Raw genomic sequence first — 15,268 nt, forward strand, 5'->3', positions numbered from 1 at the left:
AATGAGTTTTCGCAATACGCAGTGCACTTGATAAATTACTTTTTGTTTCATTTATCGATTCACAGTAGGCGACGGTGTCATCCATTTATACCGATGAGCTAAGTGAGCTAGAAGAATTATTTTCACGCTGAATGTCAGTCTGAAACTACGTCAGATTTCCACGTTCGTCAAATAGATGCATGGATCTTTCTTTTTGTTCGCCGAACTCTTAGCGAACCATTCACAAAAAAAAAGCTACTTTCATTCAATTTCCCAGTACAGGCGTTCTTTCTAGCGAAAAAGAGAAGTAAAAAACCTTTCATGCCACGCAATCCCAAAATAAACAGACAGTGTGGACTCGCTTTACCCCAAGCAAATAGAAGAAGCCGAAAAGCTCATCGACCCTCTCCTTTTCCGCGCCGGTAAAAAAGAAGAAGCAGACACCAAAAATAAACTGTTCGCATAAATTTGAACTACGCGTAGAACAAGAAAAAAAACAGCAGTGGGAAGATATTTGGTTGAAAAAGCTTGAAATTATTAATAAGCAAAGTTCTCTCTCACTGAGCGGCGGTTTGGGGCCCTCGTTTTCGGAGTAGTGTAACTCAACACCGGGCTGGCCGGGGTCCAGAGCTTTATTTAGCCTCCACCTGTCGCTTGTGCACACACACGCGCACATACATCGCAGGATTGGGAGAGCAAGGCATTGTTGGCTTTCGTCTGTCCTTGACGAGAGTTTTTCGCGAATGATCGTCGAGCTGATTAATTGCCGATGCGATTGAAATAGAGACGTTCACGTTTTTCGCGAGGGAAAGATTGCCAAGCCGATTGTTGCCGTGAATTTACGAGGGGAAATCTTGTTAGGCGCGAGAGACCTAGTTTTGACGGGAGAGCGCCAAAAGAGTTATTCCAAGAGTTTTCTACTCATCTTTCGCGTCCGATCTCGCGGGCACGTCTATTTTTACCGATCCCGGAAAATGGTCCACTTTGATACTTTCACGTCGCGATAAACGATTTACTCTCGTCGTGCGCGAGCCAACGCACAGAAAAAGTCGTCTGCAAGCTCGACTCGAGGCTCGCGAATATTATTAGAGATGATCGTGTCTCTCACGCGGATGTTTACACTCGTTGGTTGTATCTGTTACTTTCACATTGCAAGTACACATTTTCTTTTTTCACAAAACTTGTGGTATACCGTAGTGAATCCGCCGGCAGTACGTGACGCGTACACCTGCCGCGCGTACGAAACAGCGCAAAAGGAAAATATCAAAAAGTCGCGTCACGTGTCGAGCATGCGATGCTTCGACGTGATATTACGTAGCTAGCTACCTACCTATATATATAGCATTGAAGCAACTTGACTTTTCGGCGTATGCGACGATGTTTATCTGTCGACGGGGTGCTCCGCGCGCGCACCGCTTACATTACTGCAACGTTGGGTAAGACCTGCCGTGCGGCTGATCGACCAAGGATTTTTATTTATTTTCAATTTTAATTTATTAGGACAGCGATAATTTCTTTATAGAGCTTACTTTTCCTATTCCCACGAAATATTTGGCGCGTGACATTCAAGTTTCTCGAATTAAACGTCGCTTCACGGTAATAATTTATGCATCAAAACTTTGGAAGAGAAAAGCTCACTCGAAAAAGAAAACCATCTCACCGGCTCGACTGCGCACGAGCAAACGACAAAAGTGGGAAGTCCGAGAGATTGCGACATATAGACACAGGCGAAGGGTGTGAACGAGAAAGCAAGAGAGGGTCGGGAGGCGGAGATACGCTCGCGGATTGGCGGATGATCTCAACGGATTATCCTCTTACGCGCCGGCGCAATGTAGTGTCCTGCGCAGATAGCGGAGACTCGCATGCATAAGCATTTTGCGATGTCGGACGAACTCGGCCGAAGAGAACTTTTATTTCATTTTTTTTTTTTTTTTTTTTTGAACTGTTGAATGCGATTTCGGACACGGACGGGCACGCACTGTTTAATACCGAACTAGATCTCGCTGAAGCGCGCGCGCGCAATGCAATTAATCGCGCAGAAAGAAAAAAGGGAGAACGGACGTTCGCACGTAGCTACACGATTCACAGTCAATCCCGCAACATCGGCGACAAGTTCACGCGCGTCAAATAATAATTCAAGCGCGAGGGGCAGGTGGGCGCGCGCGCGCCTCCGCGCGACCAGACTTGCCGTGTCACCCTCCTCGTTGTTCGTGAAACGGGAGGGGGGAGGGGGGGGGGTAGATATGAAGAAATTGTGGGCGTAATTTGGACAGCAGACAAAATGACTATTCGCGTATGCATTGGCTCAAAGATGATTATTGCGCGTGATTTGACGTACGTTGTTTTGGAATAAAAAAGACCGAATAAAAAAGTGATCTATTTTTCGACAGTTCAACGCGTTCCTCGCGCGAGCTTGGATTTTTAAAGAAAAATTCGAGTCGTAATCCTGCCTCGCAAATAACAAGCGATACACTTTCGCGTAGCAAACTACGCGAAGAATAGACAAAAGCTAACAACACTCAACACCCCCCTCCCATCTAAGTATCCCCTTGGTGTTACTAATGAGGTGCACGCGTTTCAAACGACCACAAATTGGCAACAGCGGCTTTCAGTAAAAAGCGGGAAGGGGGGGGGGGGAAGGAGGAGCGAGAGATGGTAATCGGTGGCCAGCGGTCACTTTGCGCCGGAAATCGTGGGGGGCGCTTTTACATGCGCGGGGGATGGAATTCTCGTGATTTTTGTCTTCGGGGAAAAACGTACATAACGTTTGATTGCAGGCTATGCAAGTAACGACTGCGTCATTGAATTTTTCATTGGCAAGGATGCACGTTAAGGGTACTTGAATCCAGTGACAACAAATAGAATTGTTCCTATGTTTCCATGTTTGTTATTTCCAAGAAAGGTCATTAAAATAGCTTTCCAGCCAATTTCTTTGGAAATAGTAATTATCAGTAATAGCTGCCCTTTCTATTGTTGGTAAGTTGGCTGACGGTGACGTATTTCAACATTCATCTTGGTCTTCAACTTTTAAGGTGAACGCTTTCTTTGTAATCGTCACTGAATTTTTGCGAATCAGGCGTAAAGGATACCAACACTGAATATCCTGAGTTTGCGTTGATCTAGCAGCCATTGATACTGAAAAAATACAGCCAAAGTCGGCATCCAAGTCGGCATCGATACGTTGCAAGAGAGAACAGAGAAGAGGGGGTCAAAGGCGATTGCGAACTCGCGGGTGGGCGGGCAGGTAACAGGGAAATTGCGCGGAAAACGAGAACGAAGCTTCATGCAGAAACGACGTCCAGCCTTCGCTTTGGAGAGACACGCGAGCCATCCATAATGTAGGCGACGAGCTAAGAGATGCGACGGCAAGATAAATTCGATAGGAAAAAAAAGAGAGAATGAGAGTACGGCAGGAAAAGAACCAAATTTAGTTCGAACTTTTCAACGATCCCAATCAACGTGTCTCGCGTATAAATCATAATTAACCTGACTATTGTCTGTTTTATCGTACGATCAAACGGCATTAGTCGGGGATATGATCTTTAGAACATTCATGTAAAAATACAAAAGCAGAGAACAATACCAGCAGTCCGGTTTTTCGCTAAACCTAATCGATAATGTGCAGTGTATTCGCAAAAAGATAAAAAAAAATCGAACGAGCTGGCAGGTCAGTTGCAGGACGACGATTATGTGTCTGTTTGGTGTCGTCCGGTATATATCGATTTGAGGTTCTCATGAGCCGTTGGTAGGTCGGATCGATTCCATCTATGCGTGTGCCTTTGGTCGCGGTAGGCTTTGTGCGCGTGTAATAATAATGAAATAAAAGAGTTCAGGGTTGTTTCCTGTACGTCGATTTCCCTTTTTATTTTCATTTACTACAATATTTATCGTATCACCTGAAGTGTGTTTGCTTGTAATTAAATTGCGGGCATTAGGAGTTTGAAAGTTCCACGTTGAAGGCTGTTGTTAAGTCGTCTGATGATGATGATGATGATGATGATCCATGTGCCCATACATTTTTGATTGATTTTTTTTCTCTTTCTTGGTTAACGATACAAGAAACCCGTTTAAACACATCCTGTGTCAGGCGTGCACTGTTCTTTTCCTTGTAGGGTTTCTGAGAAAAACTGGGCTCCATACACTTTCGATCGCGATCGATTTTTCTGTAGATTAACGTGCATGTACTTTCTTCTTATAGTTCAGCTGCTTATAATCACCTGTCGACTCGTTCATAGATTGCTCATTAACCCTTTCGTACACACAATCGCACACTAGCACACACCCTAATAGGGAAAGTAATTTGACCAGGACGTTTCCCTAAATTATTTATATATAAAATATTTTTCCGTCCTGCCTGATTATTTACCGCGACTAAGGTACTAACTTTGGTGTTAGATAATCGTGTGTCGTGTGCCGTGTGCCGACAAGTATTTATTCATGCAGTACCTACACGTTTGTCGTTGGTTTGCTGTTTCTTGTTTTTTTTCTCTGTTACTTTTTTTGTTGGCGATGACTTCGAACTTCTTTTGATTGTTTTGTATTCGCCTATCACAAGTGTTTTTCTTCTTTATTTTGGTTTAATATCTTTTTTTATGTAATTTTGATTCTTTATTTTTTTTTCTTTGTTCAATGATATGCAAGAGCGTCGATATAACCATCTCGCTTATCTTATATACGTTATACGTAATCATGCTTCATTCACTGTTTTTAAGATTTGATCCTTTGCCTTGGATGCGATAATATATCTTTGTATAATATTATTACGATATGTTTTGATGAGTCTGCCTTGTTCTATCTACAAATTTAAAAATCTCTTTTCGTAAGAAAGCGTGTTACCATCGACGCTCCTTGCCAGGCTCTTTCACTAAAAAAAGGAGGTTTTATACTCTGTAAATTGTTTGGAATGGACATTAAAGCTCTTTTTGGCTTACGTTAGGATTTTATTAATAAAACGAGAAATATACCCAAAGAAAGCAGATACTTTTTCTTATTCAACAATTTAAATATGTGCATCAAACGTATCTCAAGAAAATAAACGAAAATTGAGGAAAAATGTCTGCTTAGCTATAAGATGTAAAATATTAGATATGGTGACAAGGTCGTAATAAAATTACTAACATTTTTGTTGGTTGACGCTATATCGCCCACTCTAAAAAATAATTTTATAAATAATATACATCGGTCCTGGTTGAGTTTATTCGAATATTAAATGAAAGAAACAAGTAAATCGTTGAAAGCGATGGTTTTTCTTCAAGTTCCATCTAGCGAATAACTCAACCAAGCCGAAAAGAGCAACAAAAGCAAAAGAGATATACAGAAAAAGATGTCCATCCCTTATGTTGAAACAAAAGAGAACAATTCAAGCCCGCCAACAAAAATCATAGTTCCCCCAACAAGCACACGAAAAAACAACTGACCATCTGAAATAAAACTAACAATCGACCCTTGTTTTCTTCTCCTCTCTATCTTACAGAGTACCGCCAGGTTACGTGTATCAGTCACCATATTTGGCAACAACAGCCCCGGGCGGATTGGTGCCATTACCAACTACCCCGTTGAGTCACGCAGCGGCAGTAGCGGCAGCGTCGCAATTTTACGAATATCAGAACGCAGCGGCCGCTGCGGCAACGTATCCGGCGGCTTCGTACAACTTCGCCGCTGAAGCTTATCCGTACACAACAGCTGCAGCTGCTGGTATGTTGGGACCAAAAGTCGCGGCTAAAGCACCTGAACAGCCGGCTGCATCGCCACAACCACCACAGAATGGCGCACTACTCATGCAACATCGACTTGCCGCCGAAAAAGCTGGTCTTCTGCCGCAGTTTCTTCTGCGCGGCAACGGTAGACATTATTTGCACACATCGTGTTTCATAGAGACAAATGCTGGATAATTGATTATTCTATTCTTCTTCTTTGAGACTTTCTTTCCAATGGGCTTTTCTCTTTATAGTGCTTCGTGGGCCTCGTTAAGCACCAATTTTCATCTTTCATCTTCTTGCACTCGTTGGTTTCACATGTCATGCTTGTAATTTTTCATGGAATATTATGAATGAATAGCGACATGTGAAATTAAAATTAACACTTTCACAACACTCTTTTTCTTTTGCACTCTCAAACGTAGCAATGTTTGATGTTTGTGGCTCTATTCTTATTCTATAAGTACCTGAAGGGAGAGAGAAATTTTTAATTCGACGGTGCTGCAATTTTCAAATACTGACATTTCAAATTCAACTGTATTTTTTTTCTAATTATTGTCGGTTTAATCGGTAAAAAAAGTCCTTTATTCTGGTATATCGTTTGAAAAACCTTGTTTTAAATAATGATTGTACGAAGTCAAAAACACCTACATTTTTATATAATCTATTACATTAATTACGGATAGTTAACTCAGTAATTGCCTTCTTTATCAATGCATAAGTAGTACGGTTGGCCAACTTTAATGCATATTCATATTGACATTGACGGACAAATGTATGGATCAATGGTAATTTAGCTGACACTAAATTATTTTGTTGCCACAAAAAGACCCGAGAACGATTTTCGTGATAATTGAATTTATTTTCTGGATAATGTGGGTATCCAAAGTAAAAATCTATTTCATATTTTCCGATTCATTACCATTTATGTATTCTTTTTATACCAAACAATCCATTTCATACATTTCTTTTTTATTTATTTTTTGTTTTGCATGCACGTTGACTTTCACTTAATACTCTGTTGAGCATGTCATACAACTTTATTTATTCTGAAAATAACAATGCAAACTCTTTCATTGCCATTAAGATTGTACGGTAGAAAAATCCATTGCAATTTTTTAATTTCTCATTCACTTTGTCGTAGTTAGAAAGAATATTTTGTTATTAAAATCACGAGAAGAAAAAACAAAGAAAACAGTTAGAAAAGCGTTCAAACGAAAAGTCTCGTCTCTCCCCCTTCGCATTTGAAAACTCTCACATACAGCCACAATTATAAGCATTTGTCTCATCGCCGTTTCTTTCAAAATTACACAAAATTAATGACTGACAAATCTCTTCTTAAAACGTGATTAACTGGTTTTTCGCACAAACAACAAAAACCGAATGGACAGAAAGAAACAAGGTGATCTGCGACAGGTTGGTCGCAAAAAATAAAAAAAATAAACGATCGATGCTGTGCGGTATCATTGCCTGGCGTCTGTTGTTGTGCTGGTGGTGGTGGTAAAGCAAAGGCTGGCTCCTTTTTTTTATTAATTGATGCTAATTTTGTATGCTGTGATCTGGTCTTAACGTATCACAAATTTTATTTTACAATTGCAACCTTCAGACGTAATTCCAAGTCGTATCATTAAGGCCAGATAGTCATGAGCGAAGAGAGGGAGAGAAAGAGAGAAAGAGGCTTTTATCTCGCGAGTGAGGGTGATAAAAAAAATGAAATAAACGTGATGATGGTATCGCAACACCGCTTCGCTTATTGCACACATACGTGCACTCTCTCGCGTTACATTGTCGCTAAAAAATACAGACTGCACGCGCGCTTCTGTTTGTCTATACTTCTACTACGCGAATATGGATTTTTTTTGTCTGCTCCAGTAGCTGTAATACTTTAATTTTCTTGCTCGAAGCATTTAGTTATCAATTATGCTAATGGCGTTATCGCTATTATCGGCAATGACGCTCGTCGCTTCACTTTCTATCGTTCTGTATATTTCTCTATTCAGATGAAAAATGAATTATTCTCTCTCATTCCTCTCATCGTTGATGCATTATGAAACATGTCAAGTGGATAAGCAGCAGTGACCTCTTTCATTTTATTACCTTTCATGAATGTTTAATTTCTTCAATAACAACTTTTGGAATATTATGAGCTTAAGCTATAGAATCGAAAGTAAAAAATTGCAAAATATGCGCTGCTTATCAATTTGACAATTGTTCACGTCCGGAAGAACAACCAGCAAGCAATCGACTAATCAGCAATTTGTCTCAATCTTTGCAGCGAACGCAGCAGCAGCAGCAAGCTACGTGGCGCCGTACACGTACACGATCTCAGGCGCAGGTGGATTACCAACGGCAGCGACAGCCGCTGGTGCTTTTCCGGGACTTCCTTACCAAGCAACACCTCAGGAAGCGAGGCTTCAGTAATCTTAGCTCGTCTTGAAATTTTTGTTAGTTTTCTCTTTTTTCATCGAGATACGAGAAAAAAGAAAACTTGATCGACGTCGGTGATGTTTTTCATTGTGAATGGGAGTGGAAACGAGCTACGCAGAATGTAAAATGAAAAATTCTGTGACGATATATCTTAGACTTGCGAAGTCTCTTTCTCTCTCGTGCGATGAGATCTCGATCTTCCCCGTCTTTGTTTTCTTTCTACCATGGAGAGAGCGAGAGAGAGAGAGAGAGAGAGAGAGAGAGAGAGAGAGTGAGAGAGAAAGAGAGAGAGAGAGAAAGAGAGTGAGAGAGAGAGTGAGAGAGAGAGAGAGAGAGGAGGAGGACTAGCACAACGAAGCGCAACGATAGCTCCCAAAGACAGACAGCAAATGTTAAGCGTATTAGACGCTCAATCTATTTATATACACGTGGACAAGAATGAAGGCGAGTTTAGAAGTGGAGAGAGAAAAGAGAGCGAGAGAGCGCGGATAGTAGGTGTCGTGTACATGAGTGAACGTGAGTGGATGATGAGAAAGAAGCGTAAGACAGGTAAAGGAAAGGAGCGCGCCAGTTGAAAGCATAGTTTTTAATTATTATCAAATAATTAGCCTCGAGTCTAGACTTTTTATTAACATTGATTATTGTACTTCCTCCGAATCTCGATGCTCATGATCGTCCGGCACACATTTGTCTATGTATTTGTAGCATGCGAATCTATTCTGTCCCTTGATGGCTTATTACGTGACAAATGACCTTTTTCTCTTCCCCTCTCTCAAAGCGAAATAACATTGTCATGCTATATTTTATCCTATCCAATTGTAATTGTTATAATCAGAGACGTTCACTATTATTATAATGTAAGCTAGAATAAAATCAAATGAATATTCTCGAGCAACAATTTTTCTCTCTTCCTCACTGAAAAGACAGAAAAGTAAATATCGGCGAATCGGCACTAGAAACAGACTTGTTCGTTAATCATACCAATGTATCGTCCGAGCGCGTATAGAGGGACAATCGAAGTTACCTGATGATAACAAACATAATTGTTGTTGCCTTACTGACGACTGAGCTTGTGAACACAAGACCACGCGAAAAATAAGAACCGCAAAATCCACGCGATGCCTTTGCCAAGGTGAGAGCAGCTCACTGCGTGCCTGAAAACAAATATTAATTGCGAAAGTTGTATATCGTTGGTTGTTGTAAACTAGTCAGTTCGAGTCGAGTAGCGAGACAGACCGACAGTGAGGGTTGAAAAAAAAAGAATTTTCAATAATATACACAAAAATTTGTAGCGTAAACAGCTGAAGAATTACACACTTACACGAGGCTGTCTAGTCTTAAGCTTAGAGGCCTTGGCAACGTGTAGCTCTGCGCGGACTCGTTACTTAAATATTCGAGTATGAACGAATGATACGTCGCAGTCGCAGCACCACGACGGGGGGTCAATACGCGTAGGAGACAATTACATTTTTTTTTTAGATTGTAAGCATTCTAGACTTAGTCATGTCAAACGAATTGCAGATAATATTTCCTATAAATATTATTATTTTTATTATTATGATTGCCAACTGTATAATTTCATCATTATACTTATCATCACGATTATTATTTTATTTTTATTATTACTATTGACTAATAATAATTTTTTCTTGTACTTAATATTAAATAAATTTTAAAGTGGGTTACGTTAGTGCGACCACATTGGGTGGACTGATGTCCGCCTCCTTTGCTAGGCGTATTTCTTAGACATCGCATAATGTATTAGGCTAAAATAATTATATATATATATGTATATGTATATATATAAACTGTTATCTACAATACCTATTCACAATATGCGACAAAGAATTAGTTTGAACAAGAGAAAATTACGAAATATATTGTCTCTGAGAGAAAAAAATCAACGTTTATTTCATTTCACATCTTTCTTTGCAACACCATTCAACATATTATTTGTAGTAATTTAATAACGATCAATCGAACTCATTCAATGAAAATTTAATTCAGCGTAAAAGTCAAATCGTATTTGGAACGGAGAAAAGAGAAATGTTGGATTGCAGTCCACGCGACTCAGTAGTGTTCGCTCTATAAATACGAGACGGCTAGACGGAGTGCACAAGTTTCGTCGGCGACGCATACAGAAACGCATAAGAGACGACGAATCACTTTTGTATTTTCGTCCCGTTGGTTCGCATGTGTGCACCCCGTGATGGTGGCTTTTTTTTTTTTGCCGACAGTCGCGCGGCGCGTTGAGGAATGGCATGGGACGCCTCTTCTTCCGCTCATTAAAAATGAGTACGTGTACGCGGGCTATACCCTGAGGATTTATAATTAGAATGTTCATGTACATATTGCAGATTTTTAGTTCATTAAAGATGATGCGCTCATTTCAAGATTTAAACGCCTTAATAGTTCACAAATCGTGGTTTTTACTACTGTTTAGCTGTATTTTTCTGGTTCAATTATCATTGAATTTATTAGAAACTTATTGTCATAAATAAGTTTTCAATACATAACATGCTGATTCAAATTTGTCGAATAGAATGTTTCATTTATATTCGAAATTATCTAGACCGTATTACGAATGTATATGTGCTTCAACGCATATCGTAGCTCTTTTTACAAAAGCCAAAAAATCTTTCAAAATATTACTTTTGTATTCAATTTGGAATTCAAACAATTACACAAATACATTTAAAATTTTCCAATATTGTAAAAAATATTCAAATTCGAATTTTTATAAAATGACTATTTTAATAGCAAATAATTACATCTTTAAAAATTGTTATAGATATTATCTAATAAACCTAGTACAAATCAAAATTTACTACTTTTTACGGGAGAATAATTATATTGACTTATCTAGCGTTGAACCAATAATTGTACAGACAATTACGCACTGGAAGTTTTATTCATAAAACGTTATCCTGAATAATCGATTTAAAAAATAAACCGTATTTTGATAGGATAAAGTTTTAAGTATTATTATACAGTTATACAACAGAAAACTGAAGTAACAGTGCCACCACCGGTACAACAGCTCTCTCGCTAGCAATGCTCCAATCGATAGGCAGCAAGTACAACTTTCGTCGTACTCTGCAAGATAGCAGCACCATGAGCAGCTACGTTGTACTCTCTCATCTCTCTCCCAATCTTTCATCCTAGAGCGCCCTATACGGCATTCAATTCGGGGTAGAATGTAGGTCTTCATTTTACTTTTTTAAGATTATCGATAATCTAATTATGCCATTAGATAGTTCAGCAAACAAGTAATGATGTTTTTTGCTATCATTTGTTCGTCCTTGGATGCTGGGCTCCAACACTCGGATACGATGTGCGGTAAAATCTAGAAAAGCTCATTAAAATAAAATAATTTACACACTAATTGTTAGTTCATGAGACGAACTAACGGCATCCATATTAAAGATTGTTAATAAAGTAATTATTTCAAAAAATGATAAAAAAAAAATTGTTTCGGCTTATGATTGCTGGGCGCCTGGTGCTGGCTCAAGAACAACCGTCAAAGAGATTACCCCCAGTGGCTTTCATTATTTACTCCAGATAGTCCAGATGACTGCATCATTCTTGTAGATAATCGGAACAATAATATATTAATTAGACCCTTAGACTAGCAGATTGAATTTAAACAGAATTGGAATGCTGCGTTATTCTTAGTTTTCAATGTTTTTAATTCCATCTGAATTATCTGTAGCAAATAATGAAATTCACTGAGGGTACCTGGGATATTGCAGAGAACATGCGTGCCGCTTTGGTAGGTGTTCGTGAGCCAGCGCCCAGCAGTCAAAGGACGAAACAATATTTTATTTTTATTTACTTCAATAAAATTGTATAACATTCAATAAAGTTATTATTTATTTATTTACAGCACTTAATAGTAATATTACAATAAATGGAACTCGAGTATACCGTTATTGCACGGCGTGATATTACTAAGCGCAAATTGAAAATAAGTTGGCAGTTCATGACAGAAAATGTATGTCAGTCAAATGAAACACAAAAATGAAACAAAAAAAAAAAAAACAAAACATAAATTCGCGAACAATCAATTTTACTATGTTAAATTGATTGTATTTTGCGAAAAGAGTTATTTTATTAATTTATATCCAAACAATAGTTATTTAAGACACTTTGAAGAAGAAGGGGTTATGCTCTGCCCCCTTCTCCTTCAAAACCGCCCGAGACGTAAAAATGTGGTTAGCCCAAACTACCTTCACCCATTAACGCTTAAATCGGGAAAAATTTGAGTTTTATTTGTCGAGCACTTTTCAAGTGTTAAAACGTACATAACATGTCTCAAAATGTCAATGCTCATATCTTTTCGGCCGTTCTACAAAAGTGAAGTCAAAATTATGATTGAATATAAAGAAAATAAAATATGTACAAACCGTTAATTTTATAACCATCTGTGATACTGAAATCAATATTATCGTGTTAAAATTTGGTAGAAAGTGAAAGTAAATGAATATAATAAAATAGAGAATACATATTTATCTTTTGTACATTGTAAGTTAAGACATATGCGAATAACGGAAACTAATTATCAGAGCGTTAAGCCCGGAAGAATATTCACGTATTTTATTAAACAGCGGGACTTATTCGTGCTCATTACAATCTCCAAATTGGTATGTAAAAGTTTCAAATAATGTAATAAATAACAGAAAAACATAAACAAAAGAAAGAAAGTGCGAAGTGCGCTAAATAACACTAGTATAGATAAAAAAACCAAGAAGTAAACAATATCACGTATGTACAAAGTCAATCCACGTAGCTCGAGGGGTAGCGCGTCACGTAGATATTACTCATGAAAACGTCAGAAAACGATCAAGGAGCAACTGAATAAGCATGCTGCTGACGTTTAATAGTCTATTCATATATTACAATAGCTAATGCGATTTTGGTGGGACGCGGGGAAGAAAGAACGATCGGTAAAAATGTAATGTACTCAGCTACGAGTATCCAAATATATAAATTTAAGCGATTATCATGTACTGCTAATAATCCGCTAATAACCTCATCAGTGCCGTGATTGTAATTCCTAACATTTAATTGGTACATTATTACACGCCCTCGGTTTATGTATGATGTTGACTGTTTTTTCATACATACAAGAGTCGTTCAATAAGTCCGTGACTTCTCAGAAGATGATGGTATATTTTACACTGTAAGAGACTCCCATCTAGTATAAAGTGAGTATATATACAAAGTTTTAACTTAGTACTTTGATTTGGACATTTTTTATAGTCATTTGAATTTAGTTTTTCATTGTGTAAACAAAATCATGGAAAAAAATGAGTTTCGTGTGCTTATTAGACATTATTTCCTACGGAAAAAATCAATCAAAGAATGCGAAGAAAAGTTCAAAAAATATTATGGAGACTCTGCTCCATTGCATGGCATGGTTCAAAAGTGGTTTACTGAATTACATTGTGGCCGTAAAAACATAAGTGATGCTGAGCTCCTGGCTGTCCAAAAGAGTTGACTACTCAACGTAATCGATAAAGCTCATGATATTGTACTTTTCTATTATTATATACTATTTCAGTAGGATGTACACGGAATATTTTACCTGAATGTTTGGGCATGAGAGTCTGCAAGATGAGTGTCTGCAAGATGAATGCCGCGCTTGCTTACAGCTGATAACAAGCGAGCTCGTGTGGTTGCGTTTGAGCAATGTTTGAACATGTTTCAAAGTAATTCAGAAAATTTTTACGACGCTACGTTACTGTTGTAAAACATGGATTTATTATCATACATCTGGCGAAAAAAAAGTTCTTTTTCACCACGATAATGCACCAATTCACACGAGCAGTGATGAGAATCCGATGACGCTACAAAAAATTTTATTTTCATGAAGTTGTATCATATCTATATTGTTTATATAACTATGATCAAGATTCACAGCCGGTATTCCCATAGCATCTCGGTCATAGCTGTATAAACGACATAGATATGATACGATTTCGTGAAAATGAAATTTTTCGTAGTGTCATCGGATTCTCATCACCTCATCACTGCACACGAGTTCCATTGTAACGACCAAATTATTTAATTTACGCTATGAAATACTTCCTTATCTACCTTCATCTACCTCCAGATTTAACCCCTTCCGATTATTTTTTGTTTCCTGACATGAAAATTTGACTTGCGGATAAAAGATTTTCATCCAACGAAGAGATAATTTCTACGACATATAAGCATTTTGAGGAGTTTGATAAAAATTATTTTTCAAAGGGCATAAAAAAGCTTGAGTACCGCTATAATAAATGTATAGAGTTAAAAGGGGACTATGTTGAAAAATAAATTAGAATTATTTAAATAAATAGTGTTTTTTTTATTTAAAGTCACGGACTTATTGAACGACCCTCGTATGTTTCAGCTTGCCTATTCATATTATTTTTATTCTTATAAATGTGTAGCATTTTAGAAAAAAGTCGTCTGTTTAGATCATTATTCTAACATTATCAAACTGGATACTATGTTTACAATTGTTAGCATGCTCTACCAGAGCAAATGTGTCATCATTTTAGCAACATTACGCTTATATTCATTAATACGTAAGCACTTATGTCGACACGTTTGGCCTATGTACACCATATTAACACATTAAACAATATTATCAGACTCGGTAAAGATATCATAAATAACATAGAAAAAAAGTGGCGCTGTTACATGGGCAGACTCTGATATACATCTAACTTTATTTTTCGAAACGACGTGTGTGGGATGAGATTTTAAGCACGCTCGATTCCTCGAGCGTACGCATAAAGTTGAATTATAATATATGCACGCAGTGTCGAAATATAATAGAGCCATTTGTCTAAAAAATAAATAATTAAATAAATAAAGAAATACATCAAGGTTATAACGAATGGCTTGTAATTCGTTATGTCTCTCTCCCTCCACGAAGCCAGTAATATATATATTTGTAATATTGCTATGTATTTATTTATATGAGCTGTTTGCAGCGCAGATGTCAGCGAACCGATGAGTGACGCGTCAACCCTTCGATAGTCGATAGTAATCGCGTGACGCGGACCTCGCGGAGATACGATTATTATCGAAAGGAATAAGAAAAAATAGGCGCGATCATAACAATTGGCTTCGAATCGGCAGCAAATGCACACCCCATGAGAAGGACGAACGAT

At 38.0% G+C, this 15,268-nt stretch overlaps 1 protein-coding gene across 1 annotated transcript; it reads left to right on the top strand.

Annotated features, from left to right (window-relative positions):
* Nucleotides 1-5,452: 5,452 nt before the first annotated feature.
* LOC131666136 (ice-structuring glycoprotein-like) lies at nucleotides 5,453-10,132 on the top strand (the record flags this gene model as incomplete). Its single annotated transcript, XM_058938543.1, has 2 exons — nucleotides 5,453-5,820; nucleotides 7,951-10,132. Coding segments are annotated over 2 exons (514 nt in total), but the record flags the coding sequence as incomplete, so codon positions are not given.
* Nucleotides 10,133-15,268: the final 5,136 nt, after the last annotated feature.

Source organism: Phymastichus coffea, unplaced genomic scaffold, assembly GCF_024137745.1.
Source record: "Phymastichus coffea isolate CEN01 unplaced genomic scaffold, Cenicafe_Pcof_1.1 PCOF00056, whole genome shotgun sequence".
NCBI lineage: Eukaryota > Metazoa > Arthropoda > Insecta > Hymenoptera > Eulophidae > Phymastichus > Phymastichus coffea.